The following is a 27,649-nucleotide window of genomic DNA, read 5'->3' on the forward strand; positions in this document are numbered from 1 at the left end:
CCAGGGCAAGTACCCTTTTCCCCCTCTCCCTGTTCCCGTCCCCTTCTCCCTCTTCCTCTGTCTCCTGTCTTTGTCTCTTACCCCTGCCCTCTGTCCCTCTGGGGCAAATAAATCTCCTTTGTGCTGAGAACTTGGTCTTGGGTGTCTTAGGCCAACTTTGAGGTCCTTTCAGGGCCTTCCTTGTTTTTCCCCTGCCTGAGCCTGGGAAGGTTCATGCCCAAGTCCAGCATCTATTTGATCCTTTCCACATCTCTTTCTGATCCTTAAGAAGAGTGAAGCTTTTAAGAATGAGCTGAGAGTCTGCATTAGGTTGATTTATGTGACTCATACAGAAGCTATGCTTATGGTAAATTTGGGTGGGTCTCACCGTGCCTCTCTATGCATGGTGGTACATGCCTGTAATCACAGCACATGGCAGCAGGAGTAGCTTGAGGCCAGCCTGGACTACAAGGGCAGGCCCCATCTTAAAATAACAGCACTGGGGGAGGGGGGGGTAGAGTACTAGCATAGGCAAGGCCCTGGGTTCTGTATTGGGACAAACAAAATAAGCAAAAACACCCTCAATGACATAAACAAAGCTAAAAATACCTCACTGGAGAGCTTGCTATTTCTTTTTCTTTTTTTATTTTGTTTTACAAGACAGCATTTCTGTGTGTAGCCCTGGCTGTCCTGGAACTCACTCTATAGATCATGCTAGCCTAGGACTCAGAGATCTGCCTGCCTCTGCCTCCGGGGGTGGGGTGGGGTGGGGTGGGGTGCTGGGATCAAAGGTGTGCGCCACCACGGCCTGGCCCAGAGCTCACTATTTAAAGGGAGCTTACAGCAGATCCTCTCATAAGTAAGTGGTTCCCCAGACTTTGTTCAGCTTTACCCTCTGTTGCTGGTTGCTAGTGTGTAGGAGCCAGAATCCAGTCCTTCCTCTAAACCAGGACTCGCGACCTTCCTGATGCTGTGACCCTTTCATACAGTTCCTCATGTTGTGGTGACCCCAACCATAAAATTACTTTCATTGCTATTTCATAACTGTAATGTTGCTAGTTATGAATCGTAATGTAAATTATCTGTGCTTTCCAATGATCTTAGGTCACCTCTGTGCAAGTCATCTGACCCACCAAGGGGTCATGACCCACAGGTTGAGAACCTTTGCTTTTAACCAAGGCTTCCTTGTAGACTTTCACTTAAAGGTCTCTAAGCACGTGGCTCAGTGCATGCACACACTGTCACTGCCAAACACAGGCTTCTCCCAGTGGGAGAAGGCAGAGGGATCCTGACTCTGAGTACCAGGTCTCTCTCATCTTCTGGGTCTGGGTTACCCCTGAATCCTGTGCTTGTTAGGAATTTCTTTTCTTCTTTCTTTCTTTCTTCCTTCCTTTCTTTCTTTCTTTCTTTCTTTCTTTCTTTCTTTCTTTCTTTCTTTCTTTCTTTCTTTCTTTCTTTCTTTCTTTCTTTCTTTCTCTCTCTTCTTTCTTTCTTTCTTCTTCCTTCCTTCCTTCCTTCCTTCCTTCCTTCCTTCCTTCCTCCTCTCTCTCTCTCTCTCTCTCTCTCTCTCTCTCTCTCTCTCTCTCTCTCTCTTTCTCTTTTTTTTTTTTTTGGTTTTTCGAGGCAGGGTTTCTCTGTGTAGTTTTAGAGCCTTTCCTGGATCTCGCTCTGTAGACCAGACTGGCCTCAAACTCACAAAGATCCGCCTGCCTCTGCCTCTGCCTCCCGAGTGCTGGGATTAAAGGCGTGTGCCACCATCGCCTGGCGTTATGAATTTCCAAGTGATCTCAGACACTGGCGGCCAAGGCTGCACCATGGCTCTGACTCCTATACCGATCTCAAGTTAGATGAGAGCCAGAGCTCACTCTAGCTGGCTTTGGGGTCCTAAGTCGCAAAGTCAACCTTCCTGAACTCTGGCCACCTGTAGCAAGGTCTGCATTCGGACCCAGTGCAGACTTGTCTTCTTCAGTGTCCTTCTGCTGGCTTTCTCCTTGGCCACCCTTTGAGAAAGCAGCAGCAGGGCAGGTCAGTTTTGAGCTCTGCCTTTGCCTCTGTGACCTCGAGAAGCCTCAACCCTCAGGATCCGCTCTGGCACATGTACTTTGGAGAAAGCAAGGTCATCTGTTATAGGCTTGTGTAAAGAATACAGAATTTTCTCCGATCCTGGCTTTTAATCCACTCATTGTGAACCTTTGCCAACTGCAACAATGACCAGTCTGGAAAGCTGTCTACTGGCATATTAGTGGCATGACTGTTCTGGGGGCAACCAACTGCTTTCTGACTGAATTTAAGGCCTGCTCCACAGACAGTCATGCCTGGTCTGTCTGGTCCAAGAGCCTGTGGCTGGTTATTGGCTCTAAAGGAGAATAAACTATTCTTTTGCTAAGTGGACATAATATCAACTTGCTTTCTAAATACTTGGGCAGCTCTCAGCTCTCACCAGTGAAGCTTCTTTTTGCAGCAGATGGCAGTTATATAGAGAATGGTCCAAGTGCAGAGAGTAACATCCCATCCTTCTCCCCAAGGCTCAGGGATCGTTATGAAGGAGGGAGGTGCGAAAAGATCTTAAGTGCCAAGGACTGCTCCTAAAAGTGTCTTTTGGACATGATAGGGTCAATGCACACTAACTTATAGCAATTATAATTATGCACATGACCTGCACAAGATCAAGCCAGCCAAAAATGCAAGCATGGATGGAGGGGCTGATGAGGCCCAGTCCTCTAGTGGAGGCACTATTGGCAGCTGATGGCTTCCGTGGGAAGGACAGTTTCCTTTGGGGATGTGGCCCTTGCTAGGCTACTCTTGCTCCAACAGATAGCCTTACACCCAGTACATACTTGTAGCACTAACTAAACACAGTGGGTTAAAAAACCATGAAGTTAGGAAGGAGACATGGGAGAGGTCTGGGAGGAGTCAAGAGGGACTGAGGGGTGAATATGATCTAAATCCACATGTATGAAATTCTCAGTAAGAACTATTTTTAAAGAGCCACCGGGAAAGGCAGAAACAAGTTTGGAGACTGCGGCAGTACTTTTTACCTCCCCCTCTGACTAGCCCGGTGTTGAATGGAGCAGCCTGTGATGTTTTCAGCCATGTGCTTAAATACTTTTAAGTAAATAAGGGTCCACAGAGGGAGGCTTTGCTCTGGGTCTGGCTGCTGTGTGTCACAGGAGTGTCAAGTCCCTAGTTCAGTCTCTGGGTAGATCCAGCCCAGATGAGAGAACAGACTCTTTTGGTCCTTTAACCCTGGGCTTTCCAGGGAACACAATGACTCAGTCATTAGGGCCTCCATGCTCCTGCGGCTTGACTTTTAAGCTGTCCTGCTCCACTCCCCTTTCCTGGATCCTGCCTGACTTTTCCTGGTCCAATGGAGAAGTATGGCTCCTTCACACACGAGCACAGGGAAGAACCTACCCGCAGTTACCAAAAGGCAGCTAGCAAGGGACGAAGTAACAAGGAACTTCTGAGAACTCAAGAAGGTATCCGCTGCTCATTGCTTCACCGAGTGGCTTTTTATCTAGGAAAATTCTTTTAAGAATTACTCCCCCCGCCCCAACTCTACCTTCTTTTATTCTTTCAATACTCCAGGAATCCTTTATAAGTTGGGGTCTTGCCAACTATTTTCCTTTTTTAAAAAAGAATTTCTAGAAGCTGGGTGGTGGTGGTGCACGCCTTTAATCTGAGCACTCGGGAGGCAGAGGCAGGTGGATCTCTGTGAGTTCAAGGCCAGTTTGGTCTACAGAGCAAGATCCAGGACAGGCACCAAAGCTACACAGAGAAATTCTGTCTCTAAAAACCAGAAAAAAAGAAAAAATCCTAATTGTTAATGAAGCAAACAGTTTTCAGACTTGGCATGTGGTTCCTTCCAGAACCTTCTCTACTTTAAGGTGACTGTGGCATGCAGGCTGGGCTGACTAAGCCAGGCTTGGGAGGCTAAGGCAAAAGGATTACTAGAGTCCAGGAGTTCATGGTCAGTTCCAGAAAACACAGTGAAGCCATGGGTTAATCAGTCAAACTCGCTCCAAACAAGCTGCTCCTGTACAGCTGCTACTGAAGAATAAGGCCCTTTAACTCCACACATGGGCAGTCTTCACTGAGGTTCTAGAGCTGTCTGTCTTGGGCCAACAGCTCCCTCAAGTGCTCTCAGTGTCCACCTTAGAGACACTCAACAACTTGGTGAACAGAGACAGAAGCCATGACTCTGAGCCTCTCATGGCAGAGCAACCACGTCGTCAGGAATCTGGCCTTAGCCATAACCCCTGAATTCTCCCCGGGGTGGCATCCTTAGCACTGCCGTTTCAGGTAAGGGCGAGCTTGGAAGTCAGTTCCCTGAACAGAGCACAAAGGAGAAAAGCACCGGACACAAGGTTTCTCCAAGTGTTGACCATTTATAAATAAGTACATTTGCTTTCATACATACAGTTCATTGTACAGCTGACGCTCTGTATACATGGGGCAGGAAAATGCATTCATTTGAACTTTTCACATCTATCTCACACAGCTCACATGTACAGACAATAAAACTGTTCAAGCAAGTACAGCAAAGGAAATGTCTTCCTTATACACGGGGCTGGAGGCCTCGCTAGGTGTGGGGCGTCCCCCCTGCACGAGTTCACGACTGTGTGGTGTTCAATATATTAGGCTAGAGAACAAACATGCATTGGATAATATACTGTACAGAGAAAGTCCTTTACATCTGAGTTATAGAAAACCTAAAGGAAAACTAAGTGCATTAAAGCTTTTTCCAGCAAGTGTCTTGAAAGGACAGCAAAGAGGAATAATCAAAATCATATTAGTACAAATCACTCTTTAATTGTAGACTGTACATGTCTGTACTAATTAAAATCATCTTGGATTTGGAGGAGACAGAACAGAGAGACACAGACGCTGTGCTAGATGGAAGGGAGGCCATGCCTGAGAAGGGCACCTGCCCTGAGCCCCACAGGAACTGGCCCACCTCGGCAGGAGTCAGCCAAATGTTCAAAACAAAACAAAACAAAACAAATCAGGACAGGAAGTATAACTTACAGGATTCCCAAAAATAATCTGTGAATGAAGTGGCTATCTAGAGCTGGCATTTCTAGTTCCCCCCTCCCCCCAGTGAATGGGTACACAGTAAGGCAGGTACATTCAAGTACTGAATTTTCCAGAATTAACTCTCTGTCTGGTCCTGGGGATTGAAGGGAGTGATCTGAGTCCTAGCCAGACTTTCTGGTTAGTGATTAGCAAAGGGAAAAATCCAGCCATCAAGTGCTACAGAAACAAAGCAGCTAGGCCACGTCCTTCCCACAGAGTAGGTCTATCTGAAACCAGGAGATGGTGCTGGCTGGCATCTGTGTGCAGCCAGCCGCAGCCTGACTGGTCAACTTAGTGTAGAAATCACAGTCAGCAGGAAGAAATGAGATGATAGGGTGAGGAAACATGAGAGTAACACTTGATTTTTGGTGTCCAATTATACGTTCATTTGGTACTGACTTTCAAAGCTCTGACTGTGGCCATTATGTGACCACAAGCATCTCAGGGTGGCTCAGCTGCTGTGAGGCATTGGACACCGGAATGAAGGTTACCAACACTTCAGCCCTTGAGTGGTCTGTGTTACAAAAGGAGTTGATGAGGACCCAGTGAATGTTCAAGTAGCTCTGCACTGTGGCTCCACCAGCCCTGTTGTGCTTGTGTCCAGGCCCCTAGCCAGCCACCTTTTCTTGGGAGCAGCCAGAGCTGAGTTCAAGGCATTGCATGGTGAAGGCTTCCATGACACGTCTTTGTAGGTAGCTCTTACCCCTAAGCCCTTTGTTCATTGTTAGTCATGGTAGATGGTCAGTCTGGAATTCCCAGAGGAAAAGGAGAAGTCACACCTCTCAACGAGCATGCGGCAGGGCAGGACGGCCTTCAGAGTAAAGGCGGCAGCAGACCGCTTCTTGAGAACTGGGCAGCCAGGCAGGGTGGGTGGGGCTGCTGAGCACTGGAAGGCTCAACAGAAGGGCACAGAGGCAGCACATCCTGCCACTGGGGAGCCTGTTCCACTGAGTGGCAAAGATTCAGTGAGCAACTGGTTTGTCCAAGGCATTTCTGCAGTAGAAAAATAACTATCTTTAATCAAACCCCCAAACACGATACTTCTGGAGTTATAAAAGTTGGAGGCTGAGTGGAACTGAAAGGATGCTTATGGGGAGAAAAGGCTCCTTTACATACCCATCCACCAGAGAAAGGGAACTCAGTTTAACCTCCCAAGCAAGTGGTGTTCGGAGTCTGTCTTGCTACAGGTGCATGGATGCATGAAGGCCCTCCGGTCTTTGTTCCCTTCTCCTGAACCCCCAGTCTATGGGCCTGCCCAGCAGCTCCACCAAGCCGGTCCCGCTAAGTATGATGCAGAGCCACAGTGACACCTAGTGGTAGAGGATGGTGAAGCACACGTGACATCCACATATCCCACTGCATGACTAAACTCTAAGGAAAAATACTTATGGATATTAAATTAGATACTGGTTTAAATTTTTTTCTGTTGGGTATATCTCTGGAATATAAAAATACCAATATTTAGAAGGGGGTCATAAACTACTATACAATATAAGGGCTGAGAACACCTTTCTCTAAGCTGTTCTGTTTACAATAATTTAGGCAAAGTGTTTAATAATCCAGGCTTAACTAAAACCAGGAAACTTAGATATCTGGACAACCACCTGGGATACTGTACACGATTCTAATTAGTGGAATTTTCCTGAGCCATCAAGTTTCAGTTAAACACCTAGAAAGGGGCGCCTGGGGAAGAAACGAGAGGGTTGTGCTCTATTAACTCGGGACTTTAATAGTGCACTCTGTAATCTGGACAGACACAACAGCAGATACAAAATGATCTCCATTTGTCCATGCCAAATTCTCGTGTTACACAGGTTTTCCCTTTACTTTGTAAATAAACATTAATTTTAATTGTTACTTGTGTGCCTTACTGATCCAGTAAATAAATGAACCATGTCTCAGGAGTCCCTAAGAAAATTGCTGGAAAGCACTTTAAAATCACTGCAAATATTTTCTTGTGTTTAAAAATTCTTAATCTTTTTGAGGCTTATATACAACAGTTATTTCTTGTGCTATAAATGCTGTGATCCACTGCTTGACTTCTTTCCTTGTTTGTTTTTCTTGAAAACACTAGAGACAAGAGTGACTGCTAATTTCTAATGAAGACATTATCACACTTAAATATCCAGTATTGATCAGAGTTACAACTTCAAACAGTAAAGTGCACCCATTTATAGACATGACGTGATGGATACCTGTTAGTGCAAGAGTTCGGGGCAAAGGAACATGTTTTGGTGAGAAACCTACAAGCTGAAGTTTGTCACCTGTCTCTACTTAAGGGGGATGTGGATTGAGTGAGCAGAATTTGCCAGTTTCATTTGAAAACTTTCTTCCATCCTGAAGCTCGCCGCATCTGGCAAATGCTCATGGCTGGGAAGGGAGGGGCACGCTGAAAATACAGTACTAAGATCAACCCATGGCAGTGAAGTAGCAAAGCAGGGCACAGGCAGTCTGCATCTAGGGAAGACCCTTGGTTTTTCCTGCCTCAAGAAGCTCCTGTTGGTGTTTTCTAGTCAAATCCACTGGCACTCAGTAGTGACAGTCATTCTCGTATGATGGCCAGGAAAGAGCTGTAGTTTGACACTGACCTCTCAGGTAGGGTAGAGACGCTAACTCTCTTGCTTTTCCTGGAATAATAAGGGGCCATGGGGGAAAGGGGCAGTTGTGGTGTATTTATATGACTGCATGGCATTCTAACCCACCTGGGCAGGTAAGGCTACAGTTAAGTGTAGCTTTCCAAACAGGCAGGAACACTTTTCTAGTGGGTTGTGGTAGCTCCCTTAGAGACCAACAGGGCTGTGTCCAGGCCACACCAGGAGCCAAGAAGCTGCTGTTCCTAGCTACAGGCTAACTTCACAGCTATAAACTTCTTCCAGATGGGAGAGATGGAGATACAGACAGGTGGATGCACAGGTAGGAAGAGATCACCGATGCCTATCCTAGTCTAGGAGAACGGGGCAATTCTTCCATAGCAAAGCGAAAACTGTCCTGCTTACAGAGATGAGTCCTGATCCATTTTAGGCTCGGGGTCTATCTACTAGCATTATCTAAATCAGTGAAGAAAGGTTTTTTGATCTCAGTGTCATGTTCTGCATGTCTTATAGGTCCTTTCAGAGAACCTGTATCCCAAAGAGGTCACAGCTGGGTTTTGTTCAAGACACTGTCCTTCCTGTAGCCCCTTACTAACAAGAGTAAAATGCTCCCTAGGAACACAGGGCCAATACCCCCTGGTTAGTTTGCTGGGCTGAGTTGCTTGGTTTTAAGAGCTGACATGAGCCAGAGACAGGACTGTGCTGCAGCTTTGGTTCCTGTGTTCTTGCTGCCTACCTCACAGTTGTCTCAGCTCTTCCGAAGTCAGGTGAGCAGACATCCACAAGACCTAGATGTGTAGACACTGATGGAAGAAAAGGCCTGTGGTCATCTCATGCCCCTACCCAGGGCTCAAAGGAGTCTGCAACACTCTTGGCCATTTCTGATTTTCAAAGATTACCCCTAAACACTCCTAGATAAAGACATAATTCCTTTAACAGGGAGTAATGAAACCAGAGGTCTTAAATGGAGTTAACAGCTGGCATGGAATGCAGTGGCCTGGACAGAAACCCTGGGATGGGTCTTACAGTCCCAAGAGAATCTAAGCAGGCTCTACAAGAACCTTTCCTTCCTAACACCATGTGGGTGTGAGACAGTGAAGGGCACCTGGCTTCAGGTGGAGATGCACCAGCCAGACCGCAGCAGTCTGCTCAGATCTAAAAAGCAGACTTCTCCAAGACAGATTTCTTCCAGTGAGAAGCAAGAACAGTCATATTTATCCTCATGTCTCCTCTATTCTCTCCTCTAGCCTTGGAAAATCAGTAGCCTTTAGTGGCTAATTGTTGGTTAAAATTGGTGAGTGCTTTAAAAATACCCACAGTTCTGGAATTTCCTTGGCTGATCAACTTATTTAAAGGGCTGAATGTTTACTAAATGTTCTTAAAATGCCTCTTGGAAAACATGGTAACATTTCAAATAATTATAGTGGTCTTTTCTTCCGATTTAGCAGCTTGCTTGCTTGCTTTCTCACACTCCCCTAGACCCTTTTATCCCAGGGGAAGACCAGCAATACAGTAAATGAAGATTCTAGACCCGATGCCTGCAGGGAGCTGGAGTCTGGGAAGGTGACCATGCCCAGGAATGCACCGGGGCTGGCCATGTGGAACACTGAATCAGAATGCAAGACAGAGAGGCATCACACACTTCCTAGAGTTTCTAGAAGAAAACAAACAAGAACATCTTACTTTTCAAAAGGAAAAAGACATTCACACAACAAGGACATCAGGGAAAGCGATTGTCTCCTGGAAAAAGCTGACCAGTATGTCTGATCTCCCTGGTTAAAGCTCACGGCACAAAAATCTCCTCGTTGGCATCGGAAGAGAGGGCGAGAGCATGTGGCTGGGGCACAGACCCGAGAAAGTCCTGGCTCACCAGAGGCCAGCTTCCCAGTCAGCTGCATGCAAAGGATTTCAACATGTGGGCTGTCACCTCTGAACACCACACAGAAACTACATGAGAAATTAAGCCAGAGAACTACCTCAGATGTGGAAACCAAGCCTGAAAATGTGCAGTGAAAACATATGGGTCTCACTCCAACAAATGTCTCTTAAACATTAGACTCCACAAATGGTCTCTTTGGTTTGATAGGCGATGTCTGCCCTTGTCGAGAGTCCCGAGACAATTGCCTGTACAGGTTGTCCTGGTATGCCTGAGCCACGGGTAGGGTCCGTGCCACCTTCACGTCAGGATAGGAGGAGGCCTGGCTGACTCTTTCTAAGAGGTCTCCACGTGACCCATTAGCCAGCATCCCATGGGGGCTGTAATAATCGTCCTCCAGCAAATGGCCATTCTGTGCATTGTTGGTTTTGTTATAAAAGGCAATGTTGCTAATGGATGATGGTGGACTGAAGGACTCCGGCTGAGGCAGGTTGCCTGGAGATGTGGGACTGAGAACCGTATCCACTGATGACACTGCCCAGGTCCGATTCTGCTGGTGAAGGTGGGGGTACTGTTGAGTCCGGGCTGTTTTATCTATGATCCCCATGAATGGTGTGGTCCTGGATCGGGTGGGCTCACTGGGGTAACCTCCCTGAGTGGGAGACACTGGCGACAGCTCGTCACATGACCTATCGTATGTTGGTTTCAGCGGGATCTCCATTTGCTGAATTGAAGAAGAAGGCCGGAAGGTGGGAGTCAGGTTGGAGGTGGATGCGATGCTGTTGCTAGATGGAGAGAAGCGAAGGCCCACGCTCTGCGAGTGCAGCAGGGGCCTGGGGGTCGGTGGGTGGGGCTTGATCTCATTCGGGTTGATACTGACAGGTCTTCTGATTAGATGTGACACATCAGGGGAACCCAGCTGGCTGGAGGAACGTTCCAGATCTAGTTTTGAGTGACAGACTGGATAATAAGATGCTGACTGGCTACGCCCAATCTGTGGTGTCTGGCTGTACCTCATGCCACCTCGGTAGGCAGAGGAGGGTCGCTGTGGCAGATCTTCTTTGGTCAATCCTCCATGCTGACAGATGGCACCGGCGCTCAGGCTGGCTTGGACATGCTGAACGGGTCTCCCGTCTCCCACAATCCCCCCTATGGATCCCTGATAAACCAATCGGCTCTGACTCACTCCCATGTCTCCCTGTGGAGACTGGTACTTACTAGCCATTGAATGGGCTACTTGGCCATAGGCTCCTGTTGGGATGACAGTACTTGAGTGAACTGCTGAGCTAGGCTGGTTACTTCGGACAATCTGGGCCTTGGCAGGCTGTAGCCTGAGCCCTTGCTGGGGAACTGCCACTGGAAGCTGAGGCATCTGGTAGGGCCGCTGGGCCATCTTGGATAGTGGAGATTTTGGTCTGCCGGGAAGCTGACTCACATTTGTTTCTTGCTGATACCGTACAGGAGAGCCAGACTGGGATCTATAGACACTCATGCTCTCAGCCGGAGGACTGGCCCGGTACTGAGGGCCTCTACGGAGGGGGGAAGGGGGAGGGCTCGGGTATTCCTTGCCTTGTCCTCCCACAGGAGGTGGGCTAAACCGGTAAGATGTACCCTGGTGAGCTGGGGAAGTATGTGGTGGGCTTGGCCTGTAATGAGAGTTCTGGTGAGTTGGAGAAAGAGCAGGTGAGGTGGACTGATAACCTTGTCTAGTGGGAGACCCTACAGAACTGTTGGACCGGAAATCAAAAACCTGATGAGACCCAAGAGGTGAGCTAGAGATATATGCTGAGTCCCGATGGGCTGGAGAGGAGGGTGGGCTCTGGATTACTGGGAGCCCCTGAGTGGGTCGAGCCTCTGTCTGGAGGCCAATAGAAACGTTTTCAACATCCTGTTCCAAGTATTCCTCCTCAAATATGTCTTGTACAGAGTATATATCTTCATGTGGGGGCTCAGGCTCTGCTTCTTCCTCTGGTAACTCTTGCTGAGGCTGCTGGGGTGGTGGGGGTGGCTGCTGCTGCTGCTGCTGCTGCATCTGCCTGCACTCCTCCTCCACTCGCATCAGAAGCCTCTGGATCTCACGGTTGTTTGGACAGAGCTTGATGGCCTCTTTCAGGTCCTCTAAGGCTGCTGCAAACTGTCTGCTTGACAAAACGCAAACAAGAACGGGAGTTATTCTGAGTGGTAGGAATCACCAGGAGCCGAGAACACGGTCACCAGTTCAGAGAACTGCATCAGGTGGCATCTGTAGGACTCCAAGAGGGTCTGTTCAGTTTGACTAGTAAGGAAGGGAAGGAAGAGGCTGCTAGTCTAAAAGAGTCCAGAATGATTTCCCAGACATTTTGGCCTTCATCTTCTCTCTGGCCTCTTTGGGGTTAATAGAGAACGTCTTCATATGTCAGTCAAGACAGGCCCTTCAGGAAGAGTTCATGCCAAGTAAAGCCTAGGCAGTGTGAGGGTGGGCTGGGGTCGTCCCTTACAGCGTCACTGTCAATCAGCTTAGGAACAAAACAGTAAGTAACTGCAGTGTTGAAAAATATTGCTGATCCAGTGTAATTTTTTTCTGGGGGGAGGGGGCAGTGTTTGAGACAGGGTTTCTCTGTGTAGCCCTGGCTGTCCTGGAACTCACTGTGTAGACCACGCTGGCCTTGCATTCAGAGAGATCCTCCTGACTCTGCCTCCTGAGTGCTGGGATTAAAGGTGTGCATTATCATACCCAGCTGATCTTGTGGAATTAAAAAAATATTCTCAATATTTTGGCCTAAACTTTAGGCCTCTTACACCCTAGGGATGAAGCCTGTCTGTCTTCTGTCCCTTTTCTCCATCACCTAAGAGCACTGCTGTGTCTTTCTGCCAGGTCACAGCCCACAGGAATTACACTGGCTGGTTAGGTGACTGGGAGTATAGCTGAGCTTAATTCAAGGCTCTCATCTCCACAGGAGGAAGTGAACCATGGAGACAGTGCTATCCTCCCAGGTACAAATACCCAGGAAGTGGATAACTCACCTTGTGAAGAAGGAACAACCCCAGACGGAGAGGATTAACATTTGACTTTCTATAAAAATGTCCCGACTCTAGCTAGATCACAGCCTTCAGTGTCACCAGGCTTGGTTTGATTTTTGGAGACATATCCCCCTAGGTCATAGCAACAAATTCCAGACAGTTCCTTCCCATGCATCAAGGACAGTGAACGGCAGCTCTTAGCTCCTTTTGGAGGCTTTCTTGCTCAGGGGCCAAGGCACAGCAGATGGGCACAGGAATGGGGCCACCTCAGCCCTGGCAGCAGGGGCTCCTCTCTCCCTCTGTGTGGTAGTTTAGGTGAGAAGGGTCAAAGCCATCAGACTTAGGAGAACCCTCTATGGAGGACTAAATCATCTGGGGAGTCCCCAAATGCTTGGAGGAGACAAGAATCTGTAGGTGACTGTCCTGCTCTTCCTGCTAAGAAGGTAGATGGGCGGCTTGGCCTGAGTGGCTTCCCCTGTACGTCATCAGTATCTCTTCATGCCGTTGGCTTGGGGCTGGAAAGGTGACTGAGACATGACATACACTTCCTGGAAGAAAGTGCCTTTTTCCATTTGACTTTTCTCCTAAGGCGCCCAGGAAAAGTGCCGACTGTGAGCTCTATCCTGTGTACAAGGCCTGGCCCTGAGTTCCACAAGGGCAGGCCCACTGGGCTCACACTGCAGGCGGCCTGCATGGCCCCGGCCAGATTTCTGGGTACTGCTGCTCCTCACCCTCCCCTGCCTCACCTGCTGCTGCGCTTTGCCCTTGCTCTCGCATAGTATGCTTCGTAAGATTTCGGTTTCAGCTCCAGGGCCTTGGTAGCAAATTCCTCCGCCATTCCAAAGTCCTGCCATTGCAACAGGTATGCAGGTGAGTCATTGAAGAGACACATAAGAGACAACTTGGGAATCAAACAAGTTACATCTACAATTCTTTGACACTTGTGGGTGGAATGCCTGGGGTTCGTGACATGTCTGGCATGGCTCTAACCATGTGGCCCACAGACTTTAAGTTCCTTTCTGCCTTCCTCTGTGTGGCTCTGAAACCACTATGAACTTTCTTTGTCCAAAGTATTAAAAAACGTTTGAATCTGGCCTCTTTTTACTTTTCTAGGAGTTTTTTTTATATCCCAGAAGCCAGATGTCAGCCCTCTGTAATAAGGACCCTAAAGCTGGAAACCTAAATTCTCCACACAGGAGGTGACACTCATCCTGTTGGTCCTCCTTCCTGCTGTGACTTCCTGCGGGTCACTGAGGATGTACCCAGAGTACAGGTGAAGGGTCTGGGCAATAGCAGGGAGCACCAACTGGAGCCAAGATGCCATGGGGATGCCAGGCAGGCAGGCACAGTCCTCTGGTCTGTTCCAACTGAAGCAGGGAGAACATTTTCACACCTCTCGTTTCAGGGTAAGGCTAAGCATAACGTAACACTTAAGTGCTGTACATACCGGACATATAGTAAATGTTCCATAAACTGTTCTTTGTATTGCTCTGGCTGGTTCCTTCTCATATTTGATCCCTTACTTATGAAACACTCAAAATTGAAAAAGGAAAGAAAGAGAGAAAAACAAACAAGCAGACTCTGGCTGTGACCAAGTTCTGTGCTGTCTCTGGAGACACCTGGAGGAACATGGGCTCAGAGCTACCGGTGTTACTATGACAACCCTCAGGAATAGAGTCTGAGGCACACAACACTGAGCAGGCAGAGCCTGTGGTCTTTAAGATCTCCTTAAATACTAAGCTAAAGGGGAATGTTTTCATCTTCATGGGGAGTGGTTCTACTTTTGAGGCATGGTCCTTGCTATGTACCCCAAACTAGCCTAGAACCTCCAATCTTTCTGCTTCTGCCTTGAAGTACTGGCATTATAGATACATGTCACCATGTTCAGCTTAGGTTTTTCTTTTCTTTATATGTCAAAGCCATAGCTGAGTATGAGTACATTCACAATTCCTAAGGCAGAACACGAGGTAGAACAAAGGGCCTGGGGCAGAGGTAAGGGTTCATAAGACATTTCCTACTACAGTGCAGAGACTTCTGCTGCTTAGCACAGTGTTGGTCCATGGGGGTAATTATTAGTTCTGTGGATAAATACAGAGCTACCGAGGAAGCAGTCCAACCTGCACCACCGGCTATGTTCTATCCTTGCTGTTTCCCACCTGCCCCTTTACTTACTTGAGAGACAACCATTGTTTCTGAGTATGAGAGTTGAACCCCTCTTCTTCCTTGGTGCTAGGACCCACAGTAGGGTTTTGTGCATGCTAAGCAAGAACTCTTAGATATTTTTAAAAAACTGATTAACTGCTAGGGGAACAAGAAGCCAGCAGACTGGCACACACTGCTGAGTTTTGCTATCTTCTAAGGGGGAGGGCCAGAGACCTTTGGTACTGATAATTTTTTGACATGAGAAACCTCATGCAGGACTTTCCTATCTTGTCCCCAAACACCTTCCTCACTTCCATCTCCACCCAAAGGTATCTCTTCCATGTCCCCACTCCTCTCTGCCTTTGAAGGTCAGAACTGTGTCCTCTGAGATGGCCAAGTCCATCCCAGGGCTTTCACTGTAGGTCTCAGCGCTGGACTAGATGATGCAAAGTTATATATACAAGTCCTTCTGGGCGTGATGGCAGATCCTTAGCTACTGCAGCCAGAACCTTTGTCTGGACAGCTGAGTCCCTTACTGATCAGAAATGCCTGCTTGGTTTGGATTATTTCTGTCTCCTGAGGAACTGGGAAACCTCTGGTGATGTCAATGACTCTTCATGACTGTAAGCATTCCAGTGTCTGTGAGAGGCTCAGGAGTGTCTGTTGGACAAAGAAGCACTGGCTGAACTATACCTGCAAAGAAGTGAAAAGAGCCAAGGACGGAGGGAGATGACAGAGGGCCAGAAGGGGCATGACACACTGGAATACAGAGGTGAGGGAAGAGGTAGAAAGTTCAAGAACAGTCTTAGAAATTAACCTTGAAATCTACAGCCCTGATGCATATGACGAGGGAGTGCACTAGAAAAAGAGTGACTGGAATCTAGGCCTAACTGCAGCTGAGATTCTGCTGAGGACTGACTGGCGTGTACATGGAGGGGACAGTGTTCTGGTCACTTTAGTGGATTATGAAAATGCAGAATGCTGCCAACTGCTCATAGCACTGGCTCTTCTACAGCTCGAGGGATCTGTGTGTAGTGTGGATTTATTTCAACTGCAAATGTCAGTGCTGTGTGAAGGACAACCAAGTTCCAAACGGGGAAGACAGGATTTTCGGGGTCTAGTATAAGCTAGTGAGTGACATGAACTTTCAACTTCCAGCACTGCAGAAAGAGTGGGGATTAGAGGAACTTACGTTCATTTTCCTGCGACATCGAGAGAGGTTGAGGAGGAGAGACACTTTTAGCTCCCGGAAGGTTTTCAAGTCCTCACCAAACCCTTCTCTAGGGAATTTCTTCAGAGCATATTGGTAGCGCTGGGCAGCTTCCTTTACTTTACCTTTCTAATGGGCACAAATGAAGAGTACAATGTTGGTTTGCTGAGTGGCTGAGATCGGTTCCTAGCTGTTGCCTGCTCTTGGCAGTTGTTACAAAGGCTAAGTGTATTGGTCCTGTGGAGTTGAGAGCAGAAGTCTAGTCTTTTCTATAGGAAACTCTCTTGGCAAAAAAGGGAAGGTCGGAGGAGACACCTAAAATCACAAGTTGGAGAAGCAAAATCTTGGCAAGCAGATGTAACAGTTTGTGAACTGTTCTCTAGGGCTGACCTTGATCACTAGGAGGTTCCTTCTTTCCTTGAACTGCTCTCATTGGGACATATATGACTTCCTAGTCCCAAAACTCCAGAGTGATTGATTGCTCCTCCCTAGCTTCTGGCTTCTGTGGCTCCTGTCTGATGCTCTACCTCACTGTCCTATAGAACAGATAATTCTCTTCCTCAGGAAACATGCAGGACCTAAAGTGGTCCAGCTGTGGTTTCTCTAACATAATGGGAGAAAATTGTATTAATTGCCTCTTTCTATTTGTGGATCAGGCATGAGGTAGGATGGCAGCAGAGAGGAGAAGCTTGGAATTTGGGACTCTCACTTTGTAGGAGACATTTTCCCAAGCTCAAATAAATCTGACCAACTCAGGGATCCTGCTGCAGAAACCCTGGGCTCCCGTTGCATTTTGCACCTGAAAAGCTGTACATAAAGTGCAGAAAGATGCAGGTGGAAGCTCCTACCTTTACTCTCTTCCTCTGTACAGCTGCGACTCTCGAGGCAGCATCACTTTATTCAACTTTCATCATCTTTTAATTACAAGTGTAGAGTTTTCCAAGGTAGAATTCTGGATGTGATTAATAATAGCTCAGGATAGCAGAAATGATGTTGTGATCAGGGCTTAGACTCTTGAGAGTGACATAAAGGTCCATAAATGTGATATGGACAGAAATGAAGATCTTTGAATTTATGTGATTTTATGTGATCAAGTTTGGATCAAGGTTCAAGCTTTCTAAAAGTCATGATTATCATGATGTGCTCAAAGGGTGTCCAGGAACTGAATTCTGCTCAGGACCTTGTATATTTATAACACAAGGGAGCTTTACCATCGTTCTTTCAGATCTGTGATGTTTCAAGGATGTCTGCTGCTAAAAACTGGGTTGGAGTTATTTACCTTCAGGGACGATCCACTGAGGTGACTGACCTGGAACACCCTAAGAGCTTCCTTCTGGCCAAGTGTGTGTTAAGGGTACCCATTTTTTAAAAGCCCTGAGTCATTCAGTGAGTGACTTTAAGCGAATGTGTAACAATCACTGTTTATCCTATTAAAAATTCTACTATTACTGTAAATTTTTTTTCCAGGCTGCCCTCCAACTCCTTCTATAGCCAAAGAGGACCTCCAAGTGCCTGGTATTCTCCTGTCTCTACCTCCACAGTGCTGGGATTACAGGTGTGTGTGCGACCATGCATTAAAAATTAAGATAAATAAAACTGGAAACAGCTATAGGATATATTCTGTTTTTAATTGCCCTGTGAGTTCCTCGTTTAGAAGATTCCATGTAAAATCTGTTACCAAACTGTAAGTGGCCAGGTAAAACCAGAGTTTTCTGGTGATGTGCATGAAGCACTTGTTGGCCGTTTTGGCTTTCTTGTCAGGAAGGCAAAAAACTCAGGACCCTAACTTAGAAGCCATGAGTAGGGAATGGCTTTCTACCTTTGCTTCTATAGAAAATAATGAAAACTGTCAAGTTTTCAAGATTCTACATAGAAAACAGTTCTTCCTGTCCTCACCTTATAAAACATGTCCCCCTCTTCCATCAGCTTGCTCAACAGGATGATCATGATGTCTGGTTTGGAGGTGGCCATCGCCCATGTGGCTGGACCTGTAGTGTACAGGATGCATGATGGGTAAAGAACTCATACAATGTAAGGTGGTAGGAAGCTAGGTGAAAAAAAAACACCCTGGGGGATTTCTGCTGAGAGAACAACTTGTTCCACAATAATGACCTCATCTTTTAGTCCTGGGAGAATTTTAGTGACTCCCACTGCCAAGAAGCTGCACCGGACTGTTTGTATTCACCTTAAAATAAGAGCATCTGAACTGTCCCAGTTTGTGCCACACGAGAGCAGTAATGCCTGAGTGTACATATGAGCACATGATGGCTTAGTTTGGAATTATTTTAACTCAGAAGTTGGAAGAAAGGGTTTATATTAAACGTTACCATAAGATTAGAAAAATCCAAAAAAGAATAATTTATTTTCTATCTGAGGTGGAAAACTCCCACATTTAGACTCAATTTTGAAGTGTGTACTCTGTAGAAGGGAACCTCATTAAAGACTCTGAAGGCTCCCTCAGAGCTAAGGACCAAATAAGACTCCCTGGGATTCATTTGGAACCAGGGGCACAACTCAAATGTCAGTAGATATGAAACAAGCATTAATAAGAACTACTTTTACTCATGAAAGAAAAGAATAAAGTTAAATTGATTAGTTTACTAAGGACTGAATTATTTACCATCTAAGCTTTTCAGAGTTAGTTATCAAAAGTTCAAGTTATTCTCTGCAACAGTCATTAAAAAAATCTTCTTTTAAGGTGAAGTAAATTAAAAGATTAGAGGTGTAGGGAACTCATGCAGGCTAAATCAAAGAGGAGAAGGCAAAGCTGACCAAGCCATCAGACCAGGCCTGATGCTGACAGCGGGGAATATACCTCGTGGGCGACTCGGTAACGTCTGACAACCTTCAAAGAAAGGAGAAAACAAAAAGTTGTAGGAGAGGAAAAAAAAATGGATGAAGGTGAAAAAAAAGAAGGAAAAAGCAGCAGTGAGAGGCAGGCAGCAAAAAGCCAGCACATCAGCCAACCCTCGTCTACAGTCTGTGGGTGGGGGAGCAGCTGGGACAGCAGCAGCAGGGGCTGGAGAGTCTGAAGCACATACAGAGCAAGGGAAAGCAAAGGCTTACGGCACTGCAGGGAGCCACGATGCTCTCAGGGTAGGGCCAGTGCAGAGGCAGCACTAAGATGTGCACAAGCTCAGCGCAGCCTCCTGGCTAAGGCTACAAAGGGCAGGGCAGAGAGTCATGTGACTCTGCACACAGGTTTCTATAGACTATGGCTCAGATGGTACTCTCTCTGGGCCAGTAGCCTTTGTTCACTTGGACAGTAACTGGACCGGGGCAGAGGGAGAACTATATACATTCACACCAAACACCCAGGGCAGCCAGACCACTGGCCCCTGGGCACAGATGGTCAATATCACCTTTCTTTCTCTTACCTATTTTGGCTCCTTTCTTCAGTAGAGTGACTACAACAGAAGTGTTCCTGCAACCCACTGCCCTGTCCAAAGGGCGCATCCCACTGTAGTCAACATGCTCAATCATGGCCCCGTGATCCACCAGGAACTGGACCTAAGCAAGAAATGAGCAGAACTGTTAACAGGCACAATGCATACAGCTTGGCCCTTTTCAAACTGCCTGTCTGAACTGGGATATAGAAATCATTTCAGACCATAGTGATATTCTTGGTTTTGAATAACGGTTTGTATATTCCTGTCCTCCAGCAATTATAGATCTGGAGAATTTATGTTAGAATCACCGAAATAGTACTTCACATTAGGTCCTAGATTAATTATTATTATTGTCAGATAACATTCCCTGTCCTTACTCTTCTGAGGTCTGTTTAAAGGCACTCACCACCTCAGCATCGCCATAGAAAGCTGCCAGGTCCAGTGGGGTGCGGCCATTCTTGTCAGCATGGTCTGTAGCAGCTCCATTATCCACCAGAGAACGCACTACTGAGAGATGGCCCTTCAAACAAGCCCAGCTGAGGGCTGTCAATCCTTCTTTGTCCATTAGGGCAATGGAGGCACCTATAAGAACAAATGAGAATCCTGTGTTAACAGGACTGAAGACACTAAAATTTGTAGCAGAAAGGAGTGCTGATACTGAAGGTATATATGCTGCCAAAGAACAGCTTTTACTTCTAGATTTTTCTATTTTGAGATTGACCCTGGTTAGCCATGGTGACATATACCAGTAATCCCAGAAGTAGGGAGAAGTAAGCAGGAAGATCTTGAGTTTGAGGCTAGTTTGGGCTACACAGTGACTTCAAGGCCTGCCTGAGCTACATCTCCATATCCTAAGTGCTGTGATTACAGGTGTGTGCCAGCCCAATTTGTGTGGTGCTGGGGATTGAACCTAGAGCTCTGTGTATGCTAGGCAAGCACTCTGCCAGCTGAACTTTATTCCCAGACCTCAAATTACAGCTTACTTAAAAAAAATTACAATCACATTAAGTGTTCCTATTCTAGAGTATTCTACAAATAATGTAGGCTAAATAATTTTTGTTGACTTATTGAAAACTCACTTAAGTGAAAAAACAAAATAAAACACCCAAAGAAAATATAAAAGGACTCAAAGATGCTGAGTAAGGCAGAACAAATCTCTGGAGTGTCTACTGGCATGTGGCAAACAAGGTAGTCATCTAAGGGTCATCAGTGCTGAAGAGGCCCTGCCTCTTCTATTGGATACAGTTTGTTCTGGAACATTGCTTCATGCCACATCTTAAAAATTTCGGTCTATCCCCTCTGAGTGCTGCTCCCCTCCTCTAGCAGAAATAAAATTAGGTATCATGAAGTCAGACTTGTTTGGCAATTTGTATTGGGGAGGCAAGAGCTACAATATATCCTGGAAGAGCAACTCTTGATTTTAGCCATCCTTGAGTGTCAGGTTGTGGAAACAAATCTTCCTTGAAAGGACAGAGCTGAAGCCACAGCAAATCTCTTAGGAGAAGCCTAGCCTTCCTGCTCTTTGGCTGTTCAGGTCTGGGTATGGTTCTTCAGAAGGCTGGTTCCCCTTGAAGAAAAGTGCATATATGTATAGATAATTATATATATTTAAGTCTGGTTTATTAACAGTGCAGGCTAACTGGAATGATGTCATTCATGGTTTCCAATCTCCTCACTATCCACTGCTTGATGCAAATCCACGGGCTCCACTAGATGGTGCTGCAGTGCCACTAGTGATGAGTCTTTTTCACTACAGCTGTTGGGGACACTACTCCTGCACAGGGGCTGAGCTTCCAGCAGCAGCACGGGCTGAAATGATTACCATTGTGCACCTGCAGGGAAAAAGCACACTAGGCTCATAAAGGACACCCCCTTTGACTTGTTTCCTGTTTACCAAGGATGTGGGTATGCTGGAAGATGCCACAAGGAATTTATTATAACTTAATGGTAATATCCCAAGTCTCCAAAGAGGGTCTCATTGTTACCAAGTGTCTTCCCTTTACCTTTTGGATTCAAGAAAAATATTAGCTGTGCAGGCCGACAAACTGATGCCCAGCTTCACCTGGTGTAGTGGCACACACCTTTAATCCCAACACTCGGGAGGAAGAGGCAGGTGGATCTGTTTGAGTCTGAGGCTAGCCTGGTCTACAAACACATTGCAGGCCAGCTAGGGCTACATAGAGACCCCACACTACCACAACCGGCGGTGGCAGTGGCAGCGGCAGCAGCAGCAAATTAGCTTCTAAAATAGATGCATATTTCTTGGGTACACATTAAAAAGATTGAAGTTTGGAGATTATTGATTTGAAAGAAAGAGTTCAGAACATGCTGGTTTCATAACAATCCCTCAGGCTATAAAGAAAAAGAGAATGTCAGCATAAGGAGAACTCCACAGTGTATCAAGTGGGCAGGCTGGGAGTGGTGAGGCACACCTGTTTAAACTTGGCTTCCTGGAAACTAAGACAAGAGGATCACTTCAAGTTTGAGGCCTAGTCTACATATTGATAAACCATACACACATGCAAAAGAGCGTAACACACACACACACACACACACACACACACACACACACACACACACACAGCACAAGAAAGTGCCAGGTGATGGAGACAGAAAATAAATGTGAGTTCAAGGCCACCATGGAATCTTATTCTAAAAAACTGGAGGAAACAAAATAAATAAGAGGGCAGGAGCTTCTGGCTTTGTACTTTCTAATCAACTGAATTAGCAAATTATTATTATTATTATTATTATTATTATTATTATTATTATTATTTTTGTGGGAGTGGTGGTTTGAGATAGGGTTTCTCTGGAACTTGCTTTGTAGACCAGGTTGTCCTCAAATCCGCCTGCCTCTGCTTCCTGAGTGCTGGGATTAAAGGCGTGCACTACTACTGCTCGACTGAATTAGTAAATTCTTAACATGTCCTGAAAGTCAAGAGTTCAGTGGGTTCTTACAGGCTTTATTCACAGCTCTGGCCTCTCAGGACTTACCTTGTGCAAGTAGGAAGTCCACAGTTCCTAGATGGCCTTCAGAAGCAGCCATCATCAGGGGAGTACGACCCTGCTTGTCTGCCATGTTGACATCAGCTCCGTGGGTAAGTAAAAGATCAACAATCTACAAGTGTAGAGAAGCAGAGACTGGTTATTCTAAGAGCTATTGAGATGACACATGCATGTGGTCTCCTGCAGTATGAATGACTATTTGCAGAGGCGAGTCCAATCGATAAGTAGTTTTCTACTTATGAGTTTCTGTCCAGTCCTAATGACACATAACTCACTCTCTTAACTCCTGTAGGGATAAGAAAGTGAGGATTCATCATATGAACATCTGACTAAGACATTAAGTTAGAAGAAAAAAGACAAGACAATATGTGGTCTGAACCATCCCATAATGGAAGTTCCAGCGCAAGTAACTAGCCATGTCAGTTCCATTTTATCACTCTCTTAGAGGCTGCAAGCCTGCAGCAGCAGTAAACATTTACCACCGAACTGACTACAATAAAGTGTTTCTGTAACAACAGTGCCTTTTGTTAAATATTGTTTAGCTTCTAGAGCCTTTTTTCTACTCAAGTACTTCCAAAGATCATTATCAGTATCGTTTTCCATCCTAGTGCATAAGTTAATGGTTTCTCCAGAGTCCAAACCTCTGGAAAGATCATATAACTAGAGTTTGCATAGTGTGCTTTCTTCTGCAAGTCTGAAACATCTGTGAGTAACTGCTCTGCGGGGGTCTACTGAGATGTGAACCTCTCAGGCACTGGCAAATACTGTCGCAGGGAAAAGGAGGTTGCTCCACGACCACAGCAAATCAATCTAGCTCACCACAATGGTTGTGAGTGTTAATTCCCCACCACCCTTTCTTATGAGCAGTGTCTCACTGTGTAGCTCTGGCTGTCCTAGAACTCACTCTGTAAACCAGGCTGGCCTCCTGCCTCTGCCTCTCTAGTGCTGGGATTAAAGGCATTTACTACAATGCTGCCAGGTGAGTGTTAATTTCTTACATTCTCAAGTAAGTGGAACATTAGTAACAAAGGTCCACGTCCTCAAGCCTCATGATTGCTGAGAAACCCATTTGTGGCTTCTTTTTTTTGTATCAGAAGTTTCCACCAGGAACTCATTTTTTTCCCCCCCTGGAGACAGGTTTCTCTGTATCGTTTTGGTGCCTATCCTGGATCTCACTCTGTAGCCCAGGCTGGCCTTGAACTCACAGAGATCCACCTGGCTCTGCCTCCCAAGCGCTGGGATTAAAGGCGTGCACCACCACCACCAGGCCAGGACCATTTCTTATCAGAGGGCTGGAAGCAGCGCTGTACTTACCTGCCAGTGGCCCTGGCGGACAGTGCTGAATAGGGGCACCGCTCCTCTACGGTTTGGCTGGGCCACTGCTGCCCCTTGTTCCAGAAGCAGACGGCACACATCCAGTTTGCCCCTTCCGGCTGCGGCTGTCAGGGCTAAGGGCAGATAACAAATACTGAGGATGGCCGTCTCTCCTCTTTTCTAGTGTTCAATGTTAAACATGGATTAATATGTTTTTAAACGCTATGTTTCATGCAAACACAGTAAATCACTGTCTAATTAATGTAATTAACAATTAATGTAACAACTTTACCTCCAAGAATAATAATTTTGGCTGCCTTTTCCAGAAAGATTTTTTGAAGAAAAGTAATAAAGACATTTAAAAGGGCTCATAATATCTGTGGCCAATCATAATAATGAATCATTGAAAAATCACTTTGGTCAGATTCACCTGGTTTCACTTTTCTATACCCAGATTGTCTTCTCTGCTATGGGTATCTCTTTTTTGAGGTTCTCAACCTAGTTACAAATCTATCACTCTATATGTGAATGGAATCTAGAGAAGTGACTCTGCAGAGAAAATTAGTGGGCAAAGTCTTGGCCAACCTCTACTCCTGTGCCTTCAAATCTAAAGAGCTAAAGGCAGGAATTGTAGCTTAAGGCCTAGGACTACTTTTACTGTTTTTTTCTTTAAACTAATTAAGACAATAAGTTTTAAAAAACAGATTTAAAAGCATGAGTGTCAGAATTGTTCAAAGTAAGATGGTCTTAAAGATGAAAAAACAGGTGTGAAAAAGACAAATTTCTTCCCCTTATGGGGGGAGGGTTGGGGTTGGACAAGATCTCACATGGCCCAGGCTGGCCTCAAACTTACTTTGTAGCCAAGAATGACCTTGAATGTCTGGTTAGGGATTACAGGTATGCAACAAAACTCCAGGCTTTCTTCTTCTAAACATAAAACAATGGAGCCACAGACTTAAAGATAGCCATAAGGAGAATATAAAGGATACAGGAGAAAGAAATCAATCATTTTCTTCCAATACTATTGTCTATTATGTTCTTTGGTGTAGTGGACATTCTGAGTGCATATTTCATCTTTTTTGTACTGTTTGTGTAGTAGGAAGAATAATCTGGAGATATACAGACAGGCATTTATTTAGCCATGGCATTTAAAATGCACAGGTTTGTTTATTATTTGGAGGTAAGGTCTCCCTATGTACCACAGGTTGGGCTTGAACTTAGTGTTCCCTTTTAGCTTCCCAATGCTGGGAGTACAGGTGTATGCTACCATACCTAGCTGGAATTTGTTGTTTTAATAAAAAAAAAAATCTGTATGTGTATGGTGTTTGTGCTGATGTGTGCCCATGTATGTGCAGGTTGTCAGAGGTTGACACCAGTGTCCTCCTTACTCTCTGCTGTGATTTGAATAAGATGGCCTCCACCTGCACAGGTTTGTATATCCGAATGCTTTGCCACCAGGGAGTAGAACTCTTTAATATTAAAAGGATTAGCAAAGTATGGCCTTGTTGGAGGAAGTGTAGGTAGGGTGACAGGCCCAATCTCTCTCTGCTTGTAGATCACTAAGTATGTAGCTCTCAGCTACTGTCCCAGCCCCACACCTGTCACCATGATCCCGTCACCACAGACTGACCCTCTGAAACCATAAGTAAGGCCCCAACGAAACATTTTCTTCTCTAAGAGTTGCTGTGGTCATGGTGTCTCTTCACAGAGCAGTGACTAAGACATTCTCCATTTGACTTTTGTTGAGACAGGATCTCTCACTGAACCTAGAGCTCACTGAATCAGCTGGCCAGCAAGCTCCTGAGTTACACCTGTCTCTACTTCTTCAGTTCTGGGCTTACAGATGTGTACCACTGTATCCAATTTTGTATGTGGGTGCTGGGGATCTGAACTCAAGTCCTATATTTGTGGGACAAAACTTTACCAAGCTCTCTCCCCAGCCTTGAATTTAATGTTCTAAAGACTGGACAAAAGTTAGGAAAAATAGAAAACTATTAGAAAACAGTAGGAGTTATGCTTCATTAGTGTGTGTGTGTGTGTGTGTGTGTGTGTGTGTGTGTGTGTGTGAGAGAGAGAGAGAGAGAGAGAGAGAGAGAGAGAGAGAGAGAGAGAGAGAGAGAGAACAGATGTTCCCCAGCTTCCAAATTGATTTGGGAAACTGATGTAGTAGACTGACAAAAGATCCTTCCTTTATCACAGCCATATATTCTAATGACAACCCAAAACTATTAGGCTACACCATCGATGCTGGAGCTCACTGGAGCTCCTCTTGGTTGTCCTGAAGATCCTGCAGCTTTGGGTCTGCAGGAGTGGCCCCTTAACTTGCTCCAGCAGATCACAGATGGGGTGGATGTTGGGGTGGGTCAACTTATAACCCTAGTTTTGGGCCTGGGTAGTTGCAGGGCTGGTCAGCTTGCCAGTTCCCCCTTGTCCTCACCACCAGGGTGAGCTCCCCCACATTGCCCTGGCTAGTTCACCCCTTGAAGCAATGAGCAAGGGGTGGGGCCAGTTCTGCTTTCATGTCCTCAGGGTCAGCTCTCCCACACCTACACCATCAGGGCCAGCTCTACTGTGTTACCCGGGCAAGACGCAGGGACCACTCTCCCGAGTGCTGCAGCTGGTAAGGGGCAGGGACAGCTCTCCTACTCTTATGACCTCAGGGCCAGTTCCCCACCTGCCACAGGTGTCAAGGGGTGAGGGAGCACCCCTCACCCATGCCACCATATGGCAGATGAAGGATGAGGGACCAGCTGTTCTACATTTGTGTCCTCTGGGCAGTTCACCTACACCCTTATCAGTAGGGACACCTCTGCTGTGCTGCTCAGGTGAGGAGCTGGGCCCACTTTCCTAGTGCTGCAGGAAAGGAGGAGGGTCAGCTCCCTCACCCACCACAGGTGTCAGGGGAAGGAGGGGGAAGGCATCTTTCCCTTGCCTTCACCACCACATGGTAGCTAGTGGGGTGTGGCCAGCTATCCCCACTCTCATCCTCAGGGCCAGCTCACCTATGCTTCCACCAATGGGGTCAGCTCTATCTACTGTGCTGCCCAGGTGAGGGTAGAGACTGCTTTCCTGAGTGCTGTAGCTGGTAAGGGGGAGGGGCGAATCTCCCCTGCCCACACCTCCACAGAACAGACAAGTAGTGGGGACAGCTCTCTCATGCTCACCTCTACCAACAGGGTCTGCTCTACTGTGCTGCCTGGGGTGAGGTGCAGGGACAGCTCTCCTGCTCTTATGACCTCAGGGCCAGCTCTCCCAACCACCTCAAGCACAGAGGGGTGGGGCAGAAACCAGAGGCCTTGAACCAGACCAATGACTCTTTGCAAAGAACACTTGCAAGTGAAGATATATGGATAAAAGGGTTTAACTGCGAGACTCACTGTGTCACACTACAGCTCCCATGATGAGATTGATTTTTCCTTTTTTTCCTCCTCTTAAATTTTATTTTATTTTTGGGAGGAGGTTGCAAGGGTGGAGGGCTGATATGAATAGATGGGGGAATCAAGAAGTATGATGTAAAAGACAGAAAGAATAAAAAAAAGTTTAAAAAAACTATTAGGTATGCACAGATCTGTTTTATTTTGTTTCGAGACAGGGTTTCTCTGTGTTGTTTTGGTGCCTGTCCTGGATCTCACTCTGTAGCCCAGGCTGGCCTCGAACTCATAGAGATCTGCCTGCCTCTGCCTCCCGAGTGCTGGGATTAAAGGTATGTGCCACTGCCACCCGGCTAAATATTTTAGTTTTCAAATGATGGATTCTAATCAAAGAAGCTAATGAAATTAAAATCAACTGGTCACTTGTAATTTTTTCACCTAAGTGGAAGTGACAGCATTTAAAAGATTTGTACTTGTTTATTTGGTGTACACATATAAACAACTGTGGACAGAGGACAACTTGTAGGTTTCAGTTCTCCCCCTCTACCCCAGGAGTCCCTGAAACAGAACTCAGGTCCTTATTCACTGAGCCATCTTGCCGGCCTGGCATTTGCCTTTGGGTTTGGCTTAATTATCTGTAACCGAGTCATATGCCAAACTAAAACTCACTATAATTTATACAAAGCTAAGCTTTC

General features: G+C 46.2%; 1 protein-coding gene across 13 annotated transcripts in view; it reads right to left on the bottom strand.

Annotated features, from left to right (window-relative positions):
• Positions 1-4,347: 4,347 nt before the first annotated feature.
• The window catches only part of Tanc2 (tetratricopeptide repeat, ankyrin repeat and coiled-coil containing 2), a 326,078-nt gene continuing 302,776 nt past the window's right edge, over positions 4,348-27,649 (bottom strand). For 11 of the 13 annotated variants that reach the window (XM_028865155.2, XM_028865160.2, XM_028865156.2 and 8 more), the window contains 9 exons: positions 23,584-23,717; positions 22,258-22,381; positions 19,670-19,845; positions 19,252-19,384; positions 18,690-18,719; positions 17,771-17,862; positions 15,857-16,003; positions 13,269-13,369; positions 4,348-11,660 (listed from right to left, as the gene is read on the bottom strand). In XM_028865155.2, the coding sequence (XP_028720988.1) occupies positions 9,692-11,660; positions 13,269-13,369; positions 15,857-16,003; positions 17,771-17,862; positions 18,690-18,719; positions 19,252-19,384; positions 19,670-19,845; positions 22,258-22,381; positions 23,584-23,717 (2,906 nt within the window). In that variant the 3' untranslated portion in view covers positions 4,348-9,691. The remainder of the gene's footprint in view (positions 11,661-13,268; positions 13,370-15,856; positions 16,004-17,770; positions 17,863-18,689; positions 18,720-19,251; positions 19,385-19,669; positions 19,846-22,257; positions 22,382-23,583; positions 23,718-27,649) is intronic. The other 2 variants (XM_028865161.2, XM_028865154.2) reach the window with 1 other exon arrangement.

This window comes from Peromyscus leucopus, chromosome 8b (assembly GCF_004664715.2).
Source record: "Peromyscus leucopus breed LL Stock chromosome 8b, UCI_PerLeu_2.1, whole genome shotgun sequence".
NCBI classification, from domain to species: Eukaryota; Metazoa; Chordata; class Mammalia; order Rodentia; family Cricetidae; genus Peromyscus; species Peromyscus leucopus.